General features: G+C 39.5%; 1 protein-coding gene across 1 annotated transcript; it reads right to left on the bottom strand.

The window, feature by feature from the left end:
- TSPAN3 (tetraspanin 3) lies at positions 1–26,932 on the bottom strand. Its single transcript, XM_046653721.1, has 7 exons — positions 26,699–26,932; positions 13,525–13,716; positions 13,236–13,310; positions 8,589–8,690; positions 7,421–7,573; positions 7,076–7,159; positions 1–905 (listed from the first exon to the last, which is right to left on the bottom strand). The coding sequence occupies exons 1-7, from the start codon at positions 26,759–26,761 to the stop codon at positions 813–815; spliced, it is 762 nt and encodes a 253-aa protein (XP_046509677.1). The 5' UTR covers positions 26,762–26,932; the 3' UTR covers positions 1–812.
- Between the last annotated feature and the right edge of the window lie 411 nt (positions 26,933–27,343).

Raw genomic sequence — 27,343 nt, 5'->3', positions numbered from 1 at the left:
TTGAGGGGTAATACAGTTTATTGAATTAGATTTTTCTATTTACAACTGAGATCACATTTATATACTACTATTTTGCTAGTCTACAGGGGTACATTATTTCTAACAAATTTCAGACCTATGATGAATGGGCTGAGTCATACAAAAACACGCATACACTCACACTAACCATTTAAAAACAATAGTGCATACATTATACTCCTCCTACAAAGCCAGCTTTAATTAAAAATCGCTAGTTTCAAAGATCAGTCTGATTTTGAAGATGAACCAAGATACACACTGTATGATTCTAAAATCTATTTTAGCCATTTTGTACAGTTGCTATCTTATTGGACTACAGCATATATTTTTTAAAAGGACACTGATGAGGGGCATCATCTGGTGTTAACTTTGACCAGACAGCTGGCTTCCTCTCTCTTCCCCCAAAAACCTTTGGCCAAGAGTTCTCCATTGTGAAGACTGAAAGGACATGGTGATACTTCGGCAGCAGTCCCATAATTGCCTGGAGGTAACAGAAGCAGGCCCATAGCCTCCTTTAATTCTACCACACTATGCAACTCACAAATGGTTCTGAAATTAGAATATTTACCGCCGTACTTAAAAACTTAGGGACATGGAGAGTCAGCTAGAATGGGGAAAAGAAAGTCATGGGTGGGTAGGTAAGTAGGTGGGCACATGAAGAGCCAAGCTGCTCTGTGCAACACCTGTGTACATGTGCTTTAACTAAATGAACTCAGGAGGCCAACAGCAGTAGACCTGCTCGATTCACCTTCCAAATCAGAACAAGACTGAAAAGCTCAGGCTTGAGTTTTCTACTACGCGTAGGTTCCGCCGGTGATGAGCAGTTCATAAGCAGGATCTCTACTCCTTCTGCACAATACAATGCATGCACACAGCATGCCCAGCAGCTGTGGGAAGAAAACAACAGTGGAGAAAAAAAGGCTGAAAACCCTCTTATAGCTAGTGTATGCTTCTTTGTTGGCAATGGAGCTGTTTCAAAGTTCAATGACCTCAAATCATCAAAAAAGCAGTAACAACAGGGCCGGCCCCATGGGAGAGTGCTTAAGTTCGCGTGCTCCGCTGCGGCGGCCCAGTGTTTCATCAGTTCAGATCCTGGGCACGGACATGGCACCACTCATCAGGCCACGCTGAGGCCGCATCCCACATGCCACAAATGGAAGGACCCACAACTAAGAATATACAACTATGTACCGGGGGGCTTTGGGGAGAAAAAGGAAAAATAAAAAACTTTTAAAAAGCAGTAACAACAGTAACAGAAGCAATCTCTAATGAATATATTATCTTTTTCCTTTTTGAAGAACTGTCTAAATGCCAAGTTTTAGTTTCCCTGCCTCACACTTAAGAATAATTTATGAAGCCAGCAGAGAATCAAAACTCTCGTACTGCCACCCCCGCTGTCAATCTAGAGCAGAGTTCTACAAAAGAACTTTCTGCAATGATGGAAACATTCTATATCTGAGCTGTCAAATATGGTAGCCTCTAGCCACATGCGGCTATTGGGCACTTGAAATGTAGCTAGTGCAACTAAGGAGTTGCATTTTTAAAACTTTATTTAAATTAATTTAAACTTAGATATATGTGGCTAGTGGGTACCATACTGGACAGCAAAGGTCTAGGGAGTAGAATGATCAAGATCATATGTCTTGAGGAAATTTAATGGTGGTCTTTTGAGGCATCTGGATTTGGGGGAGATGGGCTTTATAACAATCCACAAAATTCAGTACATGAGTAGTCCAAAAGCCCTATGGCGGAAAACTAATCCTGATGCCAAAAAAGGCAGTGTCAAGGTTTTTGTTTCTTTCACAATTATTTACTATTTTTGAAATCCAGGCTTGGCTCTGTGGTATTACTTTTTAGAGGTCACTCTTCCATCATCATTTTATTTTAATAAGCCCTAATCCTTCTGTGGTAGCAAACTACAATAGTAATAAAGTCATGCCATATTATTTTGGTTAAGCAAGAGGATTAAGCTGGATCAAAGAGAAAACAATTTTAGAGGTCAGCCTTGTGGCCGAGTGGTTAAGTTCGCATGCTCTGTTTCAGCGGCCCAGGGTTTTGCTGGGCCAGGGTTTCACAGGTTTAGATCCTGGGTGCAGACATAGCACTGCTCATCAAGCCATGCTGAGGCAGCATCCCACATAGCACAACCAGAGGCACTCATAACCAGAATATACAACTATGTACTGGGGGGCTTTGGGGAGAAGAAGGAAAAAAGAGAAGAAGAAGAAGAAGATTGGCAACAGATGTTAGCTGAGGCGCCAATCTCTTAAAAAAATAAAAAATTTAAAAAGATAATAAAAAGAAAATTCTAGAATTTTTGACCTAGCTTCTTACAAAATATAAACAGTAACCAAAGAGCTAAATAAGAATAAGTTAATTTGCTGTTCTTGGGGCCAGCCCCGTGGCCGAGTCGTTAAGTTTGCGCGCTCCACTGCGGTGGCCCAGTGTTTCGTTGGTTTGAATCCTGGGAGCAGACATGGCACTGCTCGTCGAGCCACGCTGAGGTGGCATCCCACATGCCACAACTAGAAGGACCCACAACTAAGAACATACAACTATGTACCAGGTGGCTTTGGGGAGAAAAAGGAAAAAAAATAAAAAATGAAAAAAAAAAAAGATGAGAAAATTAAAAAAAAAATTTGCTGTTCTAACTTTTCATTGACAGTGAAAGGTCTCAGTTACTTGATTTTAAAAGGCAGGGCCCTCTGTACATATGGGGTCAATCTAATTTCAACAAAATGTACCCGATCCATAAACAGACTCTCAAAGTTTGAAGTGGAAGATTACTAACAAGACACATACATGGAGATTAAGAATGTCCACAATCCGAATTCTCCATGGTATAAATTTCTGCCCTCAGTTAGTGTATTCCACCCATTCAGGATAGATACTTGCTGCTTGACTCCACCAGTTTTATCCTATCAGCATTTGCTGAGTGCTTACAAAGCACTTCAAAGACAATTTAAAAGTGGATATTGTTGAAAGTTTACAAAATGTCTTAAGCCAATTCTAGAGATGTTCAGTACCCAATTCCTAAAGAAATACATTTCCATTCAGTGTACATCAAAACATTCTTAGAACAGCTACAAAATCAGAGACAATTACATTCCCAGGCAATGTTAAATTGAGCAATAAAAATACTAAGCTCAGAAATTACTGATTTGCTGGGGGAAAAAGTCTCTCTTCCCATCCCACTTCCCTAACATTCCTTTCAAGTTGGTTAACTTCTACTGAAGGAGTCAGTATTCTTAAAATGGGGTCTGAAATAAGTATCATTTCTTTCCTGACTTTTATTTCAATTAAGTCAACTTGTATTCATTTAAAAACAATTAAATAAGCTTGATAAAACCCTACTCACGCTTGGGAATGAGTCTGTTTAAGAACATTAAGCTCTGCACAGTAACTTATTGTAGTCCAAACCTCATCACTAAGTATTACACAGGCCTATTTCCAAAGCTTTGCTATACTGAAATTTCATTTATAATTGAAATTTTCCAAAAATAGACTTGGAGATATTACACAAATATTTTACCTCTGGTGTTATTCCTTGCAATGAAATTTTCCCCTGCAATACGTAAGTCATGAGAACTAATATGCACTTACCCCAAATATAACACTGAGCAACTGCAAAAAATTATTACTAAATACAGAGGCAAGTGGTGATTTAAAAAACGGACTGCCAAGGATTAAAATGTTCTATGATATACTATGGAGGTGGTGTTATAGGGAAATGTTGTCATACAAGGTTATTGGAACTGCACACAGGAAACACTCTTTTCTGAGAAAAATTTTGAAATATCTATCAAAAAGTCACTCATATACTCTGACTCCTCAATTTCATGCCCACAAATTTTTGCTATAGACTTTGCAAATGCATACGGAGGATATACTACTTGCATTTCTGTAATAGCAAGACTTACACAAATGCCCATTAATGTAGATTACGTAAGTTATAAAGTATGCCCCCAAAATGGAATACTACTAATTTGTTTTTAAGAAGCAAGATACCAAAGGTTACACATGGCATAATTCCATTTATATAATATTTTGAAATGACAGAATGTTAGAAATGGAGAACAGATTAGTGGTTGCCAGTGTATGTGGGGAGGAGGCACAGGAGGGAGGGAGGTGCAGTTAGTTATAAAAAGGTACCCAGGGGGATTCTTGTGGTGTTGGAACTGTTCAGTATCTTGATTGTGGTGGTGGATACAGGAACCTACCAGGTCATAAAATTGTACAGCACTAAATATGCACACATAGAAATGAGAAATCTGAATAAAACTGGTGGATTGTATCAATGCCAATAACCTGGTTATTATATACTGTAGTTACCACTGAGGGAAACTGGGCAAAGCATACAAGGGCTCTGGCTGTATTACTTTTTAAAACTGCATGTGAATATACAATTATTTCAATTTTTAAAAAAAGCAAGGTACAAAATTGCATCCTATAAGCTTCTATTTGCATAAAAAATATTATATGCTGTTTATCCACAAACTACTTCTGGAAGGACATACAGAAAACTGGTAACAGTGGTTTTCTCTGCAGGGAGAACTCAAGATCTAGGGTCAAGACTGAGATGGAGGATTATCTTTTACTAAATTTATACGATTTGAAAAAATTTTATCAAATGAGTATTTTCAATTTAAAAAACTTTCAAAAAGTTAATTATGATTAATTGCTCCAAAATTAAAAAATAAAAATCTTAGCCATTCTAAGCAAGAATTAGCTTCTCAAGCTTTGGTTTAAGCTTTTAAGGAAGAATTACTTGGAACGTTTTTTTAAAGTATGTCAGGATCAAGCCACTTGATTTTAACTATCTGGGGGCCCAAGCTGAAGGGTTATTCACTTATGTATTTTAATTCATTTTAATGAATAACTGGTAGTCAAGAAGAAGGAGGAAGGAAACAGCAGTCTCAATTTCCTTCACACTTGGCATATACACCAGAAAAAGGCAACACGGCCTTGGGAAACAATTCTCTATGAAAGTTTGCTCTTGATCACCTCATCCTGAGGACATGTCAACTTCATAAGACTCCAAAGACTGACAATTCCCATTTTTCCCATATTGTCTGAGCAGCAAGCCTTATCCATAGCGATACTTAAGAGCTTGCCAAACCAAAACCTAGATTTTTGTCTATTATTGTGACCAGACCTTTTAAATATAAAATTCATAATTGATCATTTGTTAATTTAAGAGGCTGACTACATACAAAGAAGTGAAATATCTTGCTGATTTTAATAAGCCAACAAAATAAGAGGTGTAGTAAAAATTTTAAAATCTTATTCTCTTATATTCAAAAATCCTGTTATAATAATTAACTAGCATTTTTCAGTTTTTCTTTCTTGATCATTTCAATACTACTCAAACCTAGATCATTTAACTAGACTAGAGCAAGGGTCAGCAAATGTTTCCTTAAAAGTAAATATTTTAGGCTTTGTGAACAAGAGACAAACGGGTCTCTGCGGAAACCATTCAACTCTGCCACTGTAACACAAAAGCAGTCATAGACAATACACAAACAAATGAGTGTGGCTCACACAAAAAGAGGTGGTGGGAGAGATTTGGCCCACAAATGGTCAACACCGGAACTAGAGCCTTTTATTGATAAATTAAGCTTATAAGAAAATTTCTTCCATTAAATACACTACCTTCTGTTCAATTATACAGAGAGCAGACAATCCAAGCAACTTACAGGTAAACTAGCAATTACACCGGTTTTGTCTAACAATTAAAAGATACCTACACTTTCTTAAAATAGATTCTCTGGCCTGAAGCGTATTTCAAGAACTAAACGAACACTCTGAGAACTAGATCTGATGGAGAGGATTTTCAAATAGTTCCCTATTCTCAGTGTAAGACTCCTCTAACGCATTCTTCTAACAGAATTCCTAAGATATACTGTATAACCCTGATAAACCAGAAATAGTAGCTGTACTGAGCAAAAATAGCTATCTTTCTTATTTGTTTTCAGGTAGGGGTGAGGGATAATGTGGGTGTGAGGGGTTGGGAGTAGATAAAGTGAGAGGCAATTAAACAATTACCACCTATTTTGTACATGATACTATTAGGGGGAAAATGACTGTTTTCACTGGCAGGAATTGGGAAAACAAGTTCCCTCAGCTACCAACAACGGCATTGTATACTTCCAGATGTGCCAAGTGGTATCATGAACTCCTCAATGGCTAACGGTTTGAAAAAACTAAGTCCACAAATACAGAAGAGGTTAGAACCTCAGTTTTTACTTGAAGGTGTTTTCTGTAAAGCAATGAAATTGCTCCTATTAGTACAAGAGACTAGTGTTGTACTACCAATTCTTCATTTATATATATGAACATATAAAACCCTTGAGGACACAAAAATAAGAACCAGAAGGAGAAATAATACAAAAAAAAAAAAAGACTGAAATAAAGCTTTCTGGGGCCAGCCCCAGAGCATAGTGGTTAAGTCCAGTGCACTCTGGTTCAGCGGCCCAGGTTTGCAGGTTTGGGTCTGGGGCACGGACCTATACCACTTGTCGGCAGCCATGCTGTGGCGTTGTCCCACATACAAAATAGAGGAAGACTGGCACCAATGTTAGCTCAGGGCTAATCTTCCTCAAGCAAAAAAAGAGGAAGACTGGCAACAGATATTAGCTCAGTGCAAATCTTCCTCTCACACACACACACAAAAGACAGCTTTCCATTTCCAAACTGAAATAAAGCAGTACAATTTTTAAAAATTCTGTGAAGTTCTATTAAAATCTCTCTCAAGAATACACTATGAGAACAGTTTGTATTTTGAACAGGTCACTCACTAATCAAGTCAAGAAAATAAGGCATAGAGTCCCCTCACACATGGTCCCCCCATTCAGATCTCTGGTTTTTTGGGACCATTCTGGGTCTAGGTCTAGAGGCAGGAAATGGAAGATGTTGGAAACTGGTGGCTGGTACCGCAATCATTTCCAAATTATCTATATACACAAAGATTAACTGTACTTAGTGATTAAAACCATTTCCGTTTGACATCAGAGAATCAGCACTCTCTGATAACAACTTCTTGGCTAGCTGTGTTTACCTGAATAGCTGCAAATGCCAGCGCTGCCCAGATAACATGCATCATGATTTCCTGTAGCTTCTTCACAACTAAAGCCTCACACCCCTGAAAAACACACAAGTCATCCTCATTAGAATTTTCTTTTTAAGTGGAAGTTGCAAGGTCACATATTCCTGCTCATTGGCAGAAATGGAAACGACAGAAACTAAAAGAGAAAAAGACAACAATGCATTTAAAAATAATTTACAGTAAAATAAAACAGCATTAAGGATAAACAAAAAGCGTCGAAAAGAATTTCCAGGTAGAGATAACGCACAGAGAGGTTACCAGGCTAGATTCAAGTCTTGGCCAAGAAACCAAACTTACCTCGGCATAGAGGTCAGAGGGGTGGGCCAGACTGCCATTACAGCTGCCGGCGGTCTCTCTGCAGCAGCTAAGAGGGACACTCTGGTTTTTGGTTTCTTTGAACCAGTCTGTATTTTCCCAATCTGAATAGTTGTGAATTCCACAACAGTGCAGCTAGCAGAAAAGAGAATAAGATATTACTCCTCACAAAACACATACACCTGTGTTGAACTTTAGAGTTCCACACACTGCAGAGCTTTAAGCTACTCTACACCAGTGATGTCCAACAGAACTTTCTGGTATGACAGAAATGTTCTACATCTGCATTTCCAACATGGTGGGCCACTAGCCACATGAGGCTATTGAACACCTAAAATGTGGCTAGTATGAACTAAGGGATTGAATTTTTAATTTTAATTTAAATAGCCACATATGACTAGTGGCTCTAGAATCACCATATCAAAAGCACACTGCCCAGAGTTGACTGGCCCACAAGCTAAGAAAAATCTTACTATCTTATGTGTTAAATATCTGGTTCTAAATTAAGTATTATTTCCAGTGACAAAGTGTTTAATATATTTTGTCTGAAATGCCTGGGATTTGCTTTAAGAAAATCTAGCAAAAGATACATGGGGGTAATAGAAGAAATAAGATTGACAAAAGGTTGACAATTTTTGAGCTGCGTTTATGGGTACAAAGATCAACTATACTATTCTCTCTACCTTAATGTACACTGCAAATTGCTCACAATAATTTTTTCTTATTCTACCTTAATGTATGTTTCAAATTGTTCACAAGTTGTTTTTTTTTTTTTTTTACAGTTTTTCTGGCCTTGCTTTCTAAAGGTATATGAAGACCTCTCACCTCCTCTAAAGCTCACCTGGACTCCCAATTTTCCTGTGACACATATCTCTCTCCCATTATCGCCTCTCTCGCTAATTTTTTTTGCGCGGGGTGGAAGCCAGATGTTTTTTATCTGGCTTTGACTAGATGCTGGTGGAAAAAGCTTTTCAAGGGAGAAGTTTTGGTAACTTCAAAGGTTACCAAAGGCAAAAACAATGGACACATCATGAAGCTGACCATGGCTGTGAAGGCACATGGCTAATCTACACAGTAACAGCAGAGTGAATTCAATGTTGGCCCAGCTGTGATTGGCCCTCAAAAGCGAATTCACCTCAGGAGAGCTCACCTGTCTCTGTACATAATCAATAGCCCGGCTAGCAGCATCAGGGTTGGTTCCATTGTAGGTTTTATACACTTTTTGAATGCTGCGATCAACCTCATTTTCCACCTGAGTCAAAACAAAGTATTCAGTCCTTTAAAAATAGTGGCAAAACTAACATTAGTCAAGGCTCTAGCTAAAATATTTAAATGGCATGTATGCAAAGTTGCCAGATACCTCTGTGAATTTCTTGTAAGAAAAAAAGTTTTCTCCCTTCCTGTCTCCATAAACATTCAGGTAAAAATTCAGATATATCATATCACACAGATTTAAAAGCATTCAAAGAGAAGATTGTTTGCAAGATGGCAGGCTAACAATCTATTCAAGAGAGAAAGCAGTTGAGCCTTGACAGAGATGTCCTAAATTATAAATGGAACGGCTTCCTTTTCAAATAAGTTTTCAGTGGATTCGACCTATTCATTTTCCTTTCCTAAAGGGGGTAAAAATAAAACCTGAAACATTCTCACAAATATATTTTTGGGACAAATAACATAATTTCCATTTTATTTATTCAATGTTTAGACTTGGCCAAATATACAAAAGTAATCAGTAGGTAAAAAATCAGTCCTTAGAAGTGGCAGTTTATGAAAAAACTGCAGGTTCAACGTATGTGAATGAGGAGACAGGAAATAAACTCTTCATAATATATTGCTGCCAATTACTAAAGTGGCAAGAAAGTATCATTGAATAAAGTATGCTTGTATCAGATTCTCCTTACCCTTCTAAGATGATTAGACTTCTTTAGTAACTATATATCAGTGATGTGATGAGACTATAAAACCGATAAACAGATCACAAGTCCGGGTAAAATCCACTGCATTCTTTTTCTGGCATAGTTGCCTGGTACCATGTATCCATGGTTTGAATATTAAATTGGCATATCATACATTTGACTTAAAACTGTAAGTTACAATGACAATAATTCTATTATGCCTTTATCATGGCTGTACAGTTATACCCAAATTAATTAATTTAAAGAAGCCTATCTAGCCTTGAATGGTAGTGTAGGTAGAAAGCAAAAGCTGGCAAAATAAAAGGTGAAAGAAAAGAAGAGGAAATGACCAAGGAAGAGGAAAGAGGGGCAAGAAGAGAGTGGTTGGCAACAGCTGTCTTGGTGCTCAAGTTGGCAGGATCTGGTTCCTCAGGACGGAGGGAGAAAGTAGGATCACAACTCACAATCATCTTTTTCTATGTCCAGGACTAACACCTTTTAAAAAAAGGTAATGGAAAATGAAATCCTCAATTTAGTTCTTCTAAAACAGAAATTAGAAAACTTCGATTTCACTCTCCCATATACAGAATCTATGGGCTAAGGAAACTTGAACAAACTTCTCAGCTGACCGACTATTCATTTTCAGCTCATTCTGAATTAATTTAAAGAAAATTAAATACCTGCTAATTGCCCTGGTGGTCTAGTGCTTAAGATTTGGTGCTCTCACCACCACAGCCCACGTTCATTTCCCAGAGAACCACAACACCCATCTGTCGGCTGTCATATTTTGGTGGTTGTGTGTTGCTGTGATGCTGAAAGCTATACCACCAGTATTTCTAATACCAGAAGGGTCACCCAGGGTGGACAGGTTTCAGCAGAGCTTCCAGACTCAGACAGACTAGGAAGAGGAAACTGGCAACTCACTTCCAAAAAATTGGCCATGCCTAGCACCGAAGCATTGTCTGAAACAGCAAGGAAGGTGAGAGGACGGCACAAAAAGACCAGCAGGGTTCCACTCTGCTGTACACAGGGTCACCAGGAGTTGGAATCTACTCAACAGCACTAATAACAAAAACACCCACAAACTAGAACAGTAGTAGAACTAACCCTATATTAAATGAGACTAGAAGTCTTGATATGTAATTTCTTTCTTTTTCATTCAATCGATCTACCAATTTACAACATTTATTATGCCAGGCACCTTCCTATTGCTGAACATTCAAAAATGGTTGCCTTGCTTTCAAGGAATTCAGAGTGGGAGGGGCCAGATCTTTAGAAGATACATTGTAACGGTGCAATAAGGAAAAAACAGACAGCCAAGTTCCTGTGAGAAATCTATCTTGTCCAGAAATTATGCTTGCTTACTGATCTTAAGTTTCTATTATCTTGCCTCAAATGAGGAAAGAGAATTATGATCAGATCTTACAACAGCCTCTGGAAGGGATTTTATAAAGGGCTAAAACACCTCCCCCATGTGGAAGTCACTAGGGTGTACCTATAAAGTTTAGTTAAGGGTTTGCTGGCACCTCTACACAAACAAATTAACCACACAAAAAAGCCTGGGGTTGGAGGTAGGCCTGGATGAATCCCATTTTATAATGAATCCTTCCTTCAGCAGAGAGCTGAAATGTAACGTAGGTCATAGTGGAATATTCCCTAGCATGTCTTAGGTAGAGAACATATGGAACAGTAGAAAAATCTTTTGGGGTCCAGACATTTATACCATATAACTAATTAATATATACATTTATATTTATATACATACACATACATAGCTTTGTCAAATACAGATATGAAACCAAAGTAGGCCATCACTGATTTTGACAAGGTTCTTTCTAAAAAAATTTTTATCTATATATTTTTTGCAGGGGAAGATTTGCCCTAAGCTAACATCTGTTGCCAATCTTTCTCCTTTTTTTTCCTTTCCTTCTCCCCCCTCAAAGCCCCAGTACATAGTTGTGTATAGTTGTAAGTTCTTCTGGTTCTTCTATGTGAGCCGCTGCCACAGCATGGCTACGGATAGATGAGTGGTGTGGTTCCACAACCAGGAACCAAACCAGGCCGCCAAAGTGGAGCTCACAGAACTTTAACTGCTAGGCCATCAGGGCTGGCTCTTGACAAGGTTCTAAAACCGTTCCTAACAAATATTTATGGAATGAAAGGACCTAATTGCAACCCTAAATTGACTTTCATGTACTCCCTCCATCCCAGGAACATCTTTTTTTCACTATTGCATTTAACAAATGTAGAAGCCTCTCATGGTGAGGAGTAGTTGGTTAATTGAGAAAGTCCATTAAATCACAGACTTTTAAAACAGCAAACATTTTCATTTAGTTTAAAGCATAGAAATGTATATTCACGAGGCAGCCCTGATGGCTAGTGGTTAGAGTTCGGCGTGCTCTGCTTCGGCAGCCTGGGTTTGGTTCCTGGTCATGGAACCACACCACTCATCTGTCAGTAGCCATGCTGTGGCAGTGGCTCACACAGAAGAACTAGAAGGACCTACAACTAGAATATACAACTATGCACTGGGGCTTTGGGAGGGAAAAAAAGAGGAAGACTGGTAACAGATGTTAGGTCAGGGTAAATCATTCCCAGCAAAAAAAAAATAAAAGAAATGTATATTTACACCATTCTTAAGATGTAAGTCCTTTCTTTGCATAGGATCCATTGATTCGAGCTCTTTATCATTTGTTTTGCACAAATCACATCCTTAATGCACTGACAATGATTTCCAATTTTAGTTTCTTTAAACTGCAGAAACACTGCAACATAATAAAAGTATAGAATTCTACTAAGTATTAATAAATTTCCCCTCAACTTCTACAGTGAACTTACTTATATCTGATTTGATCAAAAATATGTTTTAGTTCTATTTGTTTTTAACCAAGTCGCTTCAGATTATTCAATTTTGTTTTCTTTTTTCATGAATTCATTTGTTCAAAGATTTAGTCAATATTTAATTAGCTACATAATTACACCAACAAGTACTTGGGATTACACTTGCATCATGGCCTGACAGCTCTCAGCCAGTCCTGGCTCCTTCCCCATTTTCTCTCACGGGCTTTCCTCTGATAGAAGCCATGTATTGAATTCCATTTTTGCATCTGCTTCTCTGAAGACCCCAACTGACAGAGCACATAATACACTTATTGTAGGAAAAAAATACATAACAACCAAAATAAAAAATCAATTACGCTTTCAGAAGATTTCCTGAAATCAGAATCCACATTAAACACAATCTTTGATGTCTACATAGCACCTTCAGTGGTAAGAACAGTTCAGAAAGAAGAGCTCGAAATGTTGCCATATTCTTAAACATAAAACAAAAGCTCAGTTCTCTAGTATGTACTATTTATTAAGCCAGGAACCTGGATTTGTGTTTACTAAATGCATTTCTCTCTTTTTTTTTATTGAGGCATAATTGACACATAACATTATATTAGTTTCAGATGTACAACATAATGATTCGATATTTGTATACATTGCAAAGTGATCACCACAGTAAATGCAGTTAACTTCTGTCACCATACAGTTACAAATTTTTGTGTGTGATGAGAACTTTTAAGATCTACTCCCTTAGAAACTTTCAAATACGTGTTACAGTATTATTAACTACAGTTGCCATTCTGTGCGTTACATCCCCAGGACTTATTTATTTTATAACTGCACGTTTGCACCTTCTGGCCCCCTTCACCCATTTCACCCAGTCCTCACCCATCCCCTCTGGCAACCACCAATCAGTTCTCTGTAATTTCTAATAACTTTAGATTTTTAAAGCGGTGGCTAAACTTAAGTAAGGCAAAAGAAAATGTTTACTCTGATAAAATGAATTTGTTCTATTTCCTTTGAAAAACTTAAAACCACCTTTTAAAACACATGAATTACAGTAGACAACATACCTTTGCTCTGTAAATGTATCCCAAAACCACTACCACAACTTCTGTGACAAAAACCAAGAGTAGGATGATGACAAACTGTAAGGAAACATTGTCCAAAATTAAATACAAATGAAAAAATAGCTCTAAATACTCTCTTGATTAAAAAAAACTATCTGAGATAACTGCTAGAAGTTTAAGACAAGTGCTAATTTTGTTCTATGGAGTTTCATGCTCAATTCAATCAAGTAACACAAACGAAATATTCCCGCGCATTATGATGACACATGTGGTCAGTGAAGCGCTAACTTACTGTGGCGAGTCCGCAGCGGCTTTCCCGGATTGTGGCACAGCAGCCAATTAGCCCAATAATGAAAAGCAGGGCTCCTACAGCTATGATCACAACAGCAGGGATGAGAGTATACACATCTTCAAAGAAGTGGTCATAGTCATCATAAGTGATGAAGACATAGGCTCCCACGTAGCATAAAATGCCAGCTGCCCCCTGTAGAAAACAAGCTCAGAGCACTGGTAAAAGTCTCGAAGCCCAGCTAGTAAAATGTTCTTAATAGGTTACAATTTAGTGAGATTTCCCATCACTTTTCAATTTATTTGTAGACTTTTTTTTCAGTGAAGCTGAAAAGTCTCCTATTACTCAGTGGGTGAGAACATTTGACTAAAGTTGAAAAGTTTTCCAAACTCCACCTACTTTTCAGCTAAGAAACCATGAATTCAAAAGTAACACTGATGATAAGAATGAAAATACACACACACACACACACACACGCACGAGCACGCGCGCCCAAACCACATGTCCAAGGCAGACTGGGGGGTGGTAGGGGTACGCCTTTGCTAATCGTAGTTGCCCTCAACAAACAGGGAAATTAGGTACAAGTGGCAGAGCCAGGATTTGAACTCAGGCAATCTGACTTCAGAACCTGTATTTTTAACCTCTATCCACCCACTTGGAGAAAGAAAATATAATAATAAATAGTAACCATGATATCCATTTCCCAAAAACTTACTGTCCTAGTTGAGACTGTGAAATGGTAAAGCCAGCAGGTCCAGTTACTAAAGAACTTGGCAAATCCTGACATCTATTTATTCTTTAGAATGATGCTTCTCAAACTTTAACATGAACAGGAAGGAATCACCTGAGGATCTTATTAAACTGCAGACTCTTATTCAGTAAGTCTGGGGTTTGAGGCCTGAGATTCTGCATTTCCAACAAATTCCCAGGTGATGCCGATGCTGCTGGTTCTTGGACTACACTTTGAATAAGAAGGTTTAGGGCATCTAAAGGGAAAGCGAATGCACAAGTCATGGAACAGATATGCCTTAATTCAGCTGGTACTCCAGACACCACCCTCCAACTGCAAAGTTTTACATACATCCTCCTCTATCATTGTCCATTTTGCTATCGTCGTCTACCAGCTTGATGCTGACAGCCCAAAGCCACTTGCTTATCTGTGAAGGATCAAATGCAGTGGGAGGCTAAGTGTTAAAGCATTTGGCTTAATGAGTTATCATCTGTAGAGCACTTTGAGACTTTCACGGGAAAAAAATTATTTCATCATCCTTTAAAATTTAACACATAAACCATTAATCTTCAAACTAGACGACTACCTCCACCATGATACTGGAAATACCATTAACTCCTATCAACATGAAAACTCAGTTTATCTTTTATGTCTAGGGGACCCAGGAAACTTGGGCATCATAAGTATATTTTCTTACACTAGGCCATTAGAATCATGGCCAGATCTGGAAGAAAGATTTCATTTACGTAAAGTTGCAAAAGTAACTTGATTAAAAAAATAATAATGCGGACTTTTTAAAAAGAGAAGACAAACAGAATAATGGAGGCACTTTTAAAAAACATTCTTTTAAAATTCTCCTCCTCTGGCTTCCAAGGGGCCCCACTGCTGGTTTTCTTCCAATTTCTCTCACTGCTCACTCTCTTCATGGACTCTTCTTTACCAGACTGAAATGTCAGTGATCTCCAGGGTTCTATCTTCAGCCCCATTATTTTCTTATTCTGTAGGCTCCCCTTGGGCTATATTAGCCAGGGCATCACCAGTCACTAGCTCACTACCTAGGCCATCGTCTCAGAACTACACATCACTATCTGGAAGTCCCACAGACACCTCACCCTCAACCTACCTCAAACCCTGTCTGCCTTCCTGTCCACCCTATCTAATCTTCCCTCGTATTCCTAGAATGGCCAAAGGCACTAGGCATTTAATTTTTCTAGTCAGATGCCTGAGAGTTACTCTATTATATTCTTTGCCCTCGTCTACATCCCATCAATTACCAAACTCCTTCAAGTTTACTTCCAAAACATTACTTGAATACCTTAATTTCTCTTCAACCCTACTACAGTGCTCTGTCTTAATTTGGGGCTTATCATTGTTCACCCAAAGCCTTATTTCCCAACCCTCCCTGTTCCTTAATAATACGTTCTTTATGTGATCAGTTATTTTTGTTAAAAATACAAATGAGATTAAGACATTAGCTTGTTTAAAATCAGGATGAGGCAAATAAGGCCCCTGATGAACTAAGCTGTTTCTCCTTGCTTTTAAGCCTTGGACTCCATCCGTTACCCCTCATACACCCTGAACAACAGAAAGCTGTTATATCCAAATGTACACACATTCTTGTACTTTACTTCTGCTGTTCTTTTTGGAATGCCCTCTCTTCATCTGCATGGGAACTCCTTGTCACCCATTAAGATGCAGTTTAAACATCACCTCTTGCTTTTGGAAGACATTCTTGATCATTTCAGGCTGGATTAGGTGCCCTTTGTCCTCTCATGTATCACCCCTTACACAGCTCTACCGGAGCATCTATTACAACTGCTGCAATTATAACTACACGTCTCAGCATGCCTTTAGGACACAAACTTTGCCCATCTATCTTTCAGCCCTGTGTTACCACCCAGCACCTAGAACAGTGCTTGGCACACAGCAGGTATCAGTCAAAATTTATTGAGCACACTCAGTCTCACTCCTTCCCTTAAAAATCGCCCTCCCATCTCTAACACAAGCTTTGGTTTATATTTGCTTTGTTTCTCTTCACTATTCAAACACGATTTGGCAATGTAATCCAGTTTACCAAATTCATCACATCTGGAATACATTAGTTTATAAATGCCACACTCATAGCCACCATGCCTGTTCAAAGGTCCTCAGAGTCTACTGACAGACGTACTTTGCGGACATATTATCACATGGGATGAAGGCAGGTAGAGGAGAGGGAAAAGAAGAGAAATAGCTTAATAGTTTGGGTGCATTAATTACAGAAGTATGTGGAATACTTAACACCAAATACTACTTTTTCTTGACTACATGTGTGTGATATATAAATACACACATATACATGTACACACATATATTTTGCTAAAGTAACACCTTAAGCCCTCAAACTGAATCAGAAGAAATCCTAAATATGAATCAATCAAATTTTGTCCAGTTTGTCTTCAGTCGTCATCTCATTCTTTGGATTCTCAGCTTTTCTTACTCTAAAAGGCAACCTTTCTTAAAAGGCTTGAATGAAAATGAATTCCATTTTGGGGCTTCTAATAAATGAAATTTTAGCCTACATAAATTTGAATGAAAACAAGATGAAACTGGAAGATATATGTACTCAATAATTAATCTGAAGCACAGGACACTGAAAAACTACTTGCATTCTAAATATAAAATGACGAGCTATCAACCTAGAGAGATTCTGAGGAGACTCACACTCGGTGCTGCCTGGGAATGGGCCAAGGAAAATGGTTCCAAGGCTGCCACCCTCCACCCAGAGCGAAGCGCTCATCTGAAATGGAGACCGTGAGAAGGCAGAAAAAGAAACCAACAGTAGATATAACCAGACATGTAATGAGTGCAATGGAAGGCTAGGAGGAGATGCCATTTGTAAAGCTGCCTATTCTTTGCTCTTAGACTTGAAAGGAGTTTCTTTTCCCAGGCTGCAAACCAGTCAACACTCAATTCATACAGAACTGAGAACATAACAGAGCTCTATTTTAACAACATATAGTGGGAAGCAATTTATTAGTTGCACACACCAAAGCAGAAACTGCACTGATTGCTGATATGAGACTACATTAATCAAAATACTCATAAATAGAGGCTGTTTCCAAATTGAAGAAAACTTCAAAATTTTCTTTTAATGACATCTGTATTTAGCACTAAATACTTATATCTTAAGCTGTATAATAAACAACTTATGAAATGATATCAGTTGCTTTGAAAATATAGAGTAGGTGTTTTAGTAACAACTGAAGATCTAAAAACAGCAATAAGTGACCGCTTTAACGACATCCAACCATCAGTCCATCAGTATGAAAAACATAGGTAGAGTCTTTATGGCAAATGGAAGGGAGGGTATAAGTAATTCCTAACTAGTTTGTGTGGGGACTTTGTAGTCACACAGATTTTTAATATAGGAGTTGTGGCTATTAGAAAGGCTAAAAAGGTGAGCTGGGTTAAATCCTTTTTTTAAAGAGTCATGATGGGATTGGGATCTATCAAAGGATCTGGGCTTTGCCAACAAAGCAGCTGCAGGGCAAGGCGGGGGGTGGGGGGTGCAATAGAAGAGGAGATGAAATGTGGAACTTGGAAACAGCTGAACTGCTTTAGTCACGCTGAGAAAATCTGAGCCTACAAAGGGGGATTTGTGCCAGGACGGTATACTAAAAATATTCACCCTTTTTATAAAGAAGTGAAGGGAAATTTAAGGGAAAGGCTGAGAGCTGAAACTATAGAAAGAATAATTTTTTCAAAATCATTCTTCATCTTTTAATAAAATCATTCTCTAAATTAAGTCAAAGCTTTAGGAAAGTCAGTGCTTTTGCACAACACCAAGCTGTTCCTCTAAAACTAAAGCTGTCCTGCTATAAAAGTGTAGAAGTATGAGCTCCAGAGGTATGATACTTCATTTTATCCTTTTACCCTCCACCATGTACACACAAATGTGAAGTCTCTTTTAAAGTAAGAAATTTCATCCTTACATAAGATTGCTTTTTCTATAGTTAATCTTGTGTTTCTGTTTTGTTTTGGTACTTTTTGAATCCTCTGTGAAACAAACAGGTGATGAAATGCTAAAATCCACAAAACTATTACTACATTCTTTAATTTCCCAGGGAAGAAGGAATGTGAAATGAAAGGGGGCACCTCAACCGCAGTGAAACCTATCACTGGAATGTGGCAATAGAAAAACCAACAGACAGGTCACAAGCTGGGAGATAAAACAGCTCTGTTGTGAAAGGTGTATCTGTATGGAAACTCAGAATTGTGAAGGTGGAAGCATCCCACACACAGAGCATTTGGGTGAAGATAAAGCAAAGAACTATTGTAGTCATGGATTCACATGTAAAACTAGCAAGAATCAGGGTAGTATAAAGATGAGGGGACCATCTGACGTCATACAGCTGAAAGTACAGGGTCTGTCAGTTCTTCTCGCCTGTGTGAAGTGCTCCTTTGGAGTGATTTTTGTCTCAAAGGATCAAATGATATAGTAGAAGTGATCAGAATGTTGGGAGAAAAAATAGTCAAGAAAAGACTGGGCAAAAGGCACTGTGTACTCTAGACTTTGTAAGAAAGCAGATTGCAAAAACAAAGCAGAAATGGGAAAATACCAGCAGAAATCTATCTTATGTACATATCTTTCAACATTTAATTCAGTTTCCTGTACAGTCATATTGATTTTATTACATACTTTACTTCTCTCCTGCTAGGAACCCATTGGTAACTCTGTACAGTGCATTTCTGAAAGATTCCCAAAACTCCACCCTCAGGCCATTACAAGTGTCTTAAAATCACCTTACATCGTTTAGCACTCTACTTACCATAACATTCTCTACTCCAAATATGCTGTTTCAACTCTGACTTACTCTGCTAAAATACTTCATATCATTAAACATAACTACTCCTTCACCAAGTCCAATGCCTACATATTTCATTTACTTTCAAAGAAAAAAAAAAAAGACTAGGGGCTGGCCTGGTAGCGCAATGGTTAAGTTCACACACTCAGCTTCGGGGGTCTGGCGTTCGCCAGTTCAGATCCTGGGCATGGACCCATGCACCGGGCCTACGCACTGCTCGTCAAGCCATGCTGTGGCGACATGCCACACAGAAGAACTGGAAGGACTTGCACCTAGGATATACAGCTTTATACTGCAGCTTTGGGGAGGGGAAAAAAAAGAGGAGGATTGGCAACAGATGTTAGCTCAGGGCCAATCTTCCCCACCAAAAAAGCCTGCAAAAGAAAAAAAAGAGTACTCCAAAGATTTCAAATCCTCTTTCAGAAATCAAAGCTACTCTTACCAAGAATTTCTGAAGCTATTAAAACAATTATATCATTTTCTGCCTAACAAATTGGTTAATAAGAAAGGCAAGCAGTATTCCAAGATGTGTAAGGGTACAGACAGAAGGGCCCTCATGCTGGAGGACAGATTAATACAGAATAGTATTTGGAAAGCAATCTGGCAACATATATCAGCCTCGGCATTTATGTCTGTACCTACTAATTCCACTTCTAGGAATCTATCCTTAAGAAAAGAAGTCAGATGGAAACAAAGATTTGCATAGAAGGCATGGTCATCAAATTATTATAACAAAATTATAGGAGCAAAAGCACAAGCGCTGGCATCCAGAAATATACTTACATTACAGCCCTTTAACATTTTGTTAAAGTGTAATTTAATAGCATGTTTGTAGTGTGTTAGGGGAAAAAAAAACATGTATCACACACAACCATTTTAAAAACACACCAAAATGTTACTATAGGTTGACTCTGGGTGGTAGAATTATGATGATGTTAGTTTGTTTTTTTGAAACACTTTTTAGTGTCTCCTTAAAAAAGCAAACACATCACTTGCATAATCAGAGAAGTAAATATTTAAAACTATAACTGAAATTGAGAACTTGCTGTTCTCTCACAAATGAATGTCCAGATCTGTTCTTACCACCAACATAAAACAGGCATCTCTTCAATCCCAAATATTTGAGGCGTCCCTGCCAATCTCCCCCAAGTATCACTTTTCTCAGGTCTGTTGACTTTGACTCATCTTTAGATGTTTTCTGATTATCTAACACAATTTTGATTCTTTCAGTACACATTATCTTTTTTTTCCCATAAATATCACCTGTCTCACCTGTCAAGGAGGCAAGTAGAAAAAAAAGATAAAGTCCTACTTGAGCGGTGTAAAGTTTTGACAATAACCCCCATCTCCCAACATTATCATCACTGTCATTATTATTGCCATTATTCTTAAAGAAGAAATATTTTAACTCTTTTAAACCGATACTACTCTGATAAGATGCCAAAGGTCATGTTCCACAATTCTGTCCTGTTTTCATTTTTTCTGTATTCAGTTTTTAAAGTCACCGTTTATCCAGCTTAACAAAGTTGTTCTATTTAATACAATTTATACCTACTGTTGAAAGACCCAAAAATTCAGGTCACAATAAAACTGGAGATCAACCAATTGCAACAGCCAAATTACTCTAACAGTATAGAAATCAGCTGTTTTCAGATTGTAGCGCTCCAGGAGTCATCTGAGAAGTACAGAGTTGAAACACACATTTTTCTGTGAGATCCTCTCTCTCCACACCCTACTCTAACTGTAAAAAGAACCAATTACCACTGCAGGAGCCTGAGGTGCTTAAGCTTTATAATATGAGAGTTTGTCCCTGCTTGGGTTATGTGTTTAATTAGTAGCAGCAACAATGTAAAATATAGCTTTTACTATGGACTCTTTTTAGTAAATCAAAAACAAATACATAAAATGAAAGTATTTTTCTCATATACTGACTACAAAACTATTAAGGAAGAGTGGAACGAGAAGAGAATGATAATATTTTTAAAGGAAGACTTGAGACTGTCCATGAGTATGACTTTTTTGGGGGGAAGGTGCAATTAAAAATTAAATTCAATCAAGTATCAGATGATTTTGCCTGTCTTTCTGACCCCTCTCCCCATGAGCTGTTAGACAGCAGGGACTATGTCTTTTTGCATTTCTCAGAAGCAAGTAAAGCATAGATATTCAACAAGCTGAATGAATAATTATTAGGGTACACTTGGGTGGTGCAAGTATAAATTTTACGGAATAAATTTTCTGCTAAAATCCTAACCTGACGGCCCACATACTAGAAAAAAAAATAGAGGAAGATTGGCAGGGATGCTAGCTTAGGGTGAATCTTCCTCAACAAAGAAAAAAAAAATCCTAACCTGAATTGAACCTTATAGAATAAAATCCATTAAAATATTTCAAAGCATGATAAATATCCTAATAAGGTAATAACCTATGCCTTAAATTTCAGCTAATGAGAGCTTTCACAAATATGGTCACCTGGCTGATTTCAAGTTCCCAATGCTATGAGTTCTTTCAGTTAATGATTACTCAGAGCCACAAGGCACTTGGTCAGTGGACAAATGACTGAGAATACAGTAAGACTGGAAATGTTCATTTTCTTAACTGTCAAAGAGAAGAAATAGGTCTCCTCTTATGTACCATAACTCGCTTACTGACAAAGTTAGCTTTGTCACTGTTTGTGGGTTTGTTCACTGTTTCTTCCAGTGAACTGAAAAGCAACCATGAAAAAAAAATCTGTAAGCTGAAGGTGCGTTCCAATGGCATATTCTTTGTCAGAGTAGGCATTCATGATGATAGAAACACAGGAAGTAGAGAAACAAATTCCAGGATGTTAGATGAAGGTTTCCGTTTAAAAGTATCCTATTCCCAATTCAAATGTGTAGTATGAGCTGGAAAATACAAAATATGTATATGGAGATTTGTGACAGGAGGTTTTCCTTGAAATATTTCACTATAAATTATTTATTTATTTATTTGGAAGATTAGCCCTGAGCTAACTGCTGCAAATCCTCCCCTTTTTGCTGAGGAAGACTGGCCCATCTGCCTTTACTTTATATATGAGACACCTACCACAGCATGGCTTGCCAAGCAGTGCCATGTCCACTCCCGGGATCAGAACCGGCGAACCCTGGGCCAGTGAAGAAGAACCTGCACACTTAACCACTGTGCCACCAGGCCCGCCCCTTAAATTTTTATTTTTTAAATAAAAGCATGAAGGTATAGTTAAACCTTCTTTTGGTAATTTGAACATACCAAGTACATTCTTGCCTCAGGGCCTATAAGGTGTTCCTTGTCTTAAATGCCTCCATCTGCTCCAAATCACCCCAAAATCTGCCCCTTCTTATCTTCCAGATTAAATTTTACCTCCTTGGAGAAGCCTTCTTCGCCAACCTAAAGCAGCCACCCAACCACTCTGTCACATCACCCTGTTTTAATTCCTTACATAACACATCACTATCTGATATTTTTCTTGCTTATTTACAGTCGTCTGTCATGCTCCACCAGAAAGTTAGTTCTGTAAGAACAGAGAGCTTCACTTTTTCACCACTTTATCAATAATATAAGCACAAAGTAGGTGCTTAAATATTTGTGTTATATTTTTTTAACAAAGCAATTTCCCTGAATTATACGTATTCGTAGAGGAAAGTGTGATGTGAAAAGTATTTTTTTTTAAAGACAAGATAAATTTTAACGGTTATACATGGCTTTCAAATACAGTATTTGTATAGGTGTTTCATGAGAGAACGATGATCAGTGAAGCTGCCACATTCTGAAGTCGTTTTAAAGGCTTTACAAGGCGTTTGACTTTCTTGTGGTTCTTCCTCCTCCACAGACGTTTTAGTGTTACTATGGCCTCGCGTACTGATGAAAAACAACAGCCTAAGTAGACGTGCCAGACTACAAATTCTGCAAGCACGGACAAAGCTTTCTCTTGCAGTTCCTATAATGCCTAAAACACACATGAGCAAAATAAATACTAGCCCACTGGTTTTTCTCATAGGGTAGGAAAAGTAAAGGTAATCTGTATAACATGGGACTTGATCAAGTACTCAATTAACTTACCAGAGAACAAAAACCTGAAAATAAAAGTACTGATTTAAACTTGTTTTAGAAGAGGCCTCCTGAATCAGATCAAATGACCCACTGAATTAAGAATCCTATCTGACCTTGGTACAAAAGCGCAGTTTATGGAAGAGGCTAATGACTGTTCCAATAGCCTTCAAAATTTACTCATGCACCTCAAACACTCCTAACCATCTCCCAGAAATTATAATGAGTCTAGCACTATAACACTTACATTGAAAGCTATGCTACTCCATAAAAAACAGAGATCCAACTTGTACATCCTTTCACTTGTCCAAAATTATCTTTCAAGCTACAAGACCTAATATTCTAAAATTTGGTAAGGAACTCTCAATTTCCATTAAGACAACCTTCAGAATTTTAGAAACAATTGTTTCCCCTTTTAGTCTGTGCCTTTCCACAGTAACTTTCTTAGATTGCACTGTCCAAAATAATCTAGACCAAGTCAATGTTAACAATTTTGGCTGTCGGATCATTTAGTGCAAAGCCTAAGTATTTCAAGTACATATCTATTTCCACATCACAGCTCATTGAACAAACTGCCAAGTGAACCTGGATATTAAGATATTAAAAGGTGTAGTTTAAAGATCTTGCCAAAGCAATTAAACTTTAACACCTATCAACAATCAGCCATTACCATCCCACAGAGAAGAGCCAGTGCAACAGAGTTAAAAAATCTTTGCTGAAGTTGCCAGAGAGAATCTAGATAAACCTTTGATATGCTCTACGTAGGGAATGTTTGTTTCTTCTACTTATACCTTAAGGCATTAAAACAAGGGAAGGGTCTCTATATAAGAATACACTTCTTAGAACTGAAGAATGCATTACAAATGCTCAGGGAGAACCAGTTAACATCTATTTTTTTTTTAAAGATTTTATTTTTTCCTTTTTCTCCCCAAAGCCCCCTGGTACATAGTTGTATATTCTTTGTTGTGGGTCCTTCTAGTTGTGGCATGTGGGACGCTGCCTCAGCGTGGTTTGATGAGCAGTGACATGTCCGCGCCCAGGATTCGAACCAACGAAACACTGGGCCGCCTGCAGCGGAGTGCGCGAACTTAACCACTCGGCCCCAGTTAACATCTATTTTATGTATTTCCTTATAATGACCTAATTTTTTAAACTCACAAGTTAAATAATGAAGTTTAAATGCTGGTACAAGTTCTAAACTTACAGATTGCATCTGTAAGTTTTAGAGAAAGTGACTGCAATGTAACCTAATGAGTCCCTTCCCCTTTCCAAATCTTTTGAAATCACACTTTGCTCTAATACCACACAGGCTCTAGAGTCTCGGACAATCAGGGTTTGAACGCAGGCTCTGCCATACCCTGGGAGTGCTACTTTAACTTAGTAAATGTTAACGTCCTCATCAGAAAAGCAGCATTAACACTCCCTGCCAGATGAGGTTACTGTGATGATACTCCATGTAAAGTGCTCAGCACAGTGCGTGGGTGTAATAACCACTCGAATGGTAGTTATCACTACCAGCATCATCAGATTCCAAGTTTGTCCCTAAACTAATCATTTGGTGAGAGACACATGGAACACTGTTTCTTCATCAGTTGTGCTGCACTAATTCTGCTCTATGCCACAATTTTTCTCCCCTGCACGTCTGCTTAACTTCCTCATCACAGTTCACAAAAGTTTTACTATTCTACTAAACTAGATAGAGGGCGTTTTTACTATACAGTATGACTACTCTCGGCCATATATGAAACGCACAACTGAAGTTCAACGTAACCTTCTTCACTAAGTACCAATAGTACATATACTTACATAATTTCCAAAGATTCACGAGCAATCACTTAGAATTAACTGATATCTTAGAATAAATGAAAATGTAAGTACTTAAAGAAAATGGCTCCTGTATTTCCAATATTTCAGTTCTTTAACAATTTCAGTCCCTGAGCTTGAACTGCCTAGAATTCACCTGATAGTACATAGATTAGTTTCCCAAATCAAACACTTATGCCCATAAAAATCACAAGGGACTGTAAAGGGTACCAAGCTAAGTCTCCGCCTAAATATCTGATTATCTAATTGAGTGTTTTTCCTTTGGGGATCCCTGAAAATTCTTCTACCTTTTAAAATGGCTTGTAACTCAAACTAAAGTAAGAGAAACACTGCTCTAATTGGAAAAAAAGAAATCATGGAAACCCCAACGTCACATGGGTGATTTTGAACAGGTACTATCAGTCAGGACTCTTTCCATCACACCATAAATACCCTAAAAGACTCTATGGCAATACCTGTGTGTAGTAAGTGCTTTATCATATATAATTATCCTTTTAGGCTACAGCAGTCAGGAAATGAAAAGCTTCACGCTTTGTTGGGGGGAGAGGAGGTGGTAAAAAGGAAAGGATTCTTTTCAAATTAGGTATGTGTGTGGGAAGAAGTTGAATCCCCATTCAACATACATAAGTATAGGAAGTGGAGACGTTCAAGGAGTGTCCTGGGGACTGTGGGGAGAAAAGTCTGGCCAGGGCAGCAAATGCTGAAAAACACAGCCAGCGACGAGGAAGGAAAGGCGATTGAGGGCTTAGTTGCAATACCAGGAGAAGGAGGCTGAACCTTATCTTACTGCCGAGGCTTTTGGGAGTTTTGTTTTTTAAATAAAACAAAGTGATGTGATGGAAGACATGCTTAATAAGATGCATCCGGGTGCAAGGTCCACACGGACTAGAGGGTGGAGAAAGTGATACGAACAGCACAGATTAGGACAAAAGTCCCTAGTGAGACAAGGACCTGAGCTAAGACGAAGTGGTTATACACACCCTTTTCTTTGGGGGCGTGTCCAAAAAAAATTCATAAGCCAGCTTTCATTAAAAGTGAACTCAGCTCTTTCAAAATCTTGTGACATCCGAATCATATCTAACCAAGGTTTCTGACCTCAGGCTACCCACCCCGACGACCAAAGCAAACAGACTGGTTTTCTTGGTCAAAGGACTGTTTGGCTTCCCAAGCTGAAACCTTCCAGTTTCCAGGGCTGGTGACCAGCCAACCAGCTCTCCGTACACAAAGAGCTCTAAGTCAGAGTCCCTCGCGCGCGAGTCGGCTGCACCCCGCAGATCTGCACCGTTTGCTCCCGCGGCTCGGGACGGCCCCTGGAGCTGCGGAGGCTCCGGGCCCTGACAAAGAGAGCGGAGCCTGACCCTTCGGGGAGTATCCTATTTCCAGCCTGACGCCCTGAAAGAACGTGCAACGAGAGCTCTCCGTCCAGCAGGGTGCCCCAGAGGGAGGGCCGGGGGCTCGGCCCAGCCTCTCGGCGCGGAGCCCCTGGCACGGAAGCACCGGCCAGGCGGCGGGCCCGGGCGCCGAGGTCGCCGGAAGCCCCCGAGGGCTTCCCCTCACCGCCCGCGGCGCCCGGGACCTGCGTCCCCGCCCGGGATGGACCTCGCGGAGCGGCCTCCGCGGCCAAGCGCTCCCTCCGCCCCCGCCTCCGCCGCAGGGCCCCGTCGCCCCCTACCCGGGCCCCGCGGGCGCCTGAGCCGAGGCCTCCCCCAGCCGCGCCGCGGGCCCCGCTCACCCAGAAGATGAGGTTGAGAAACACCAGCACGGTCTTGGAGGAGGTGATGCCGCACTGGCCCATGGTGCCGGCGGCCCGCTGGGGCCCTGCTCGGCGAGTCGGAGGCGCTCACCGAGCGAGGCGGCAATGGCGACAGCGCTTCCCAACTGGGAACTGCTCGGCCTGCGCGGCGCTGCCCGCAGCCCGCGGCGCCGTCGCGCAGCCCCGGCCCCAGCAAGCACCTCGCTCCTCCGCGCAGCCGCCGCAGTGCCCCCGGGGCCCCCGCGCCTCTCCCTGGCAACCAAGTCCCACCCCCGAGAGGCAGCTTCAGCCAATCACTCCTGCGGCAGCTACAGCGAGGCCACGCCTCTTAAAGGAGCCGGCGGCTCAACACCTTTTCTTGGCCTCTGGCCGCCCTTGGATACAGATGGCTTATTAGGGAAGTTGCGGAGGAGCAAAGCCACTCTCCTCCTACTGACTACGTTTACTACGCCAGCCTTATAGATGATTCAGAGTCTGCAGAACGCTGTCTTTCTACCTAGCCCATTTCCCCCTATGGAGGTCGGAGACGCCAGTCTCTCCTGTTCCACATCGAGATTTTCCTGACAAGGTACCACCCAAGCGCTGTTTGGGAGAAGTGCAGTGAATGTCAGTACATATTTATGG

This window comes from Equus quagga, chromosome 2 (assembly GCF_021613505.1).
Source record: "Equus quagga isolate Etosha38 chromosome 2, UCLA_HA_Equagga_1.0, whole genome shotgun sequence".
NCBI classification, from domain to species: Eukaryota; Metazoa; Chordata; class Mammalia; order Perissodactyla; family Equidae; genus Equus; species Equus quagga.
This window is presented reverse-complemented; position numbering and strand designations above follow the sequence as displayed.

Bases quoted from the DNA above. Each gene is read 5' to 3' on its own strand.
- TSPAN3 (XM_046653721.1), bottom strand. From the start codon at position 26,761: ATGGGCCAGTGCGGCATCACCTCCTCCAAGACCGTGCTGGTGTTTCTC. The intron at 7,160-7,420 runs GTAAGTTTGGTT...TGTGTTTTTCAG, and splicing joins CCTCTGACCTCTATGCCGAG to GGGTGTGAGGCTTTAGTTGT. The intron at 906-7,075 runs GTAAACACAGCT...TTCTTCCCACAG, and splicing joins TGGCATTTGCAGCTATTCAG to CTGCTGGGCATGCTGTGTGC.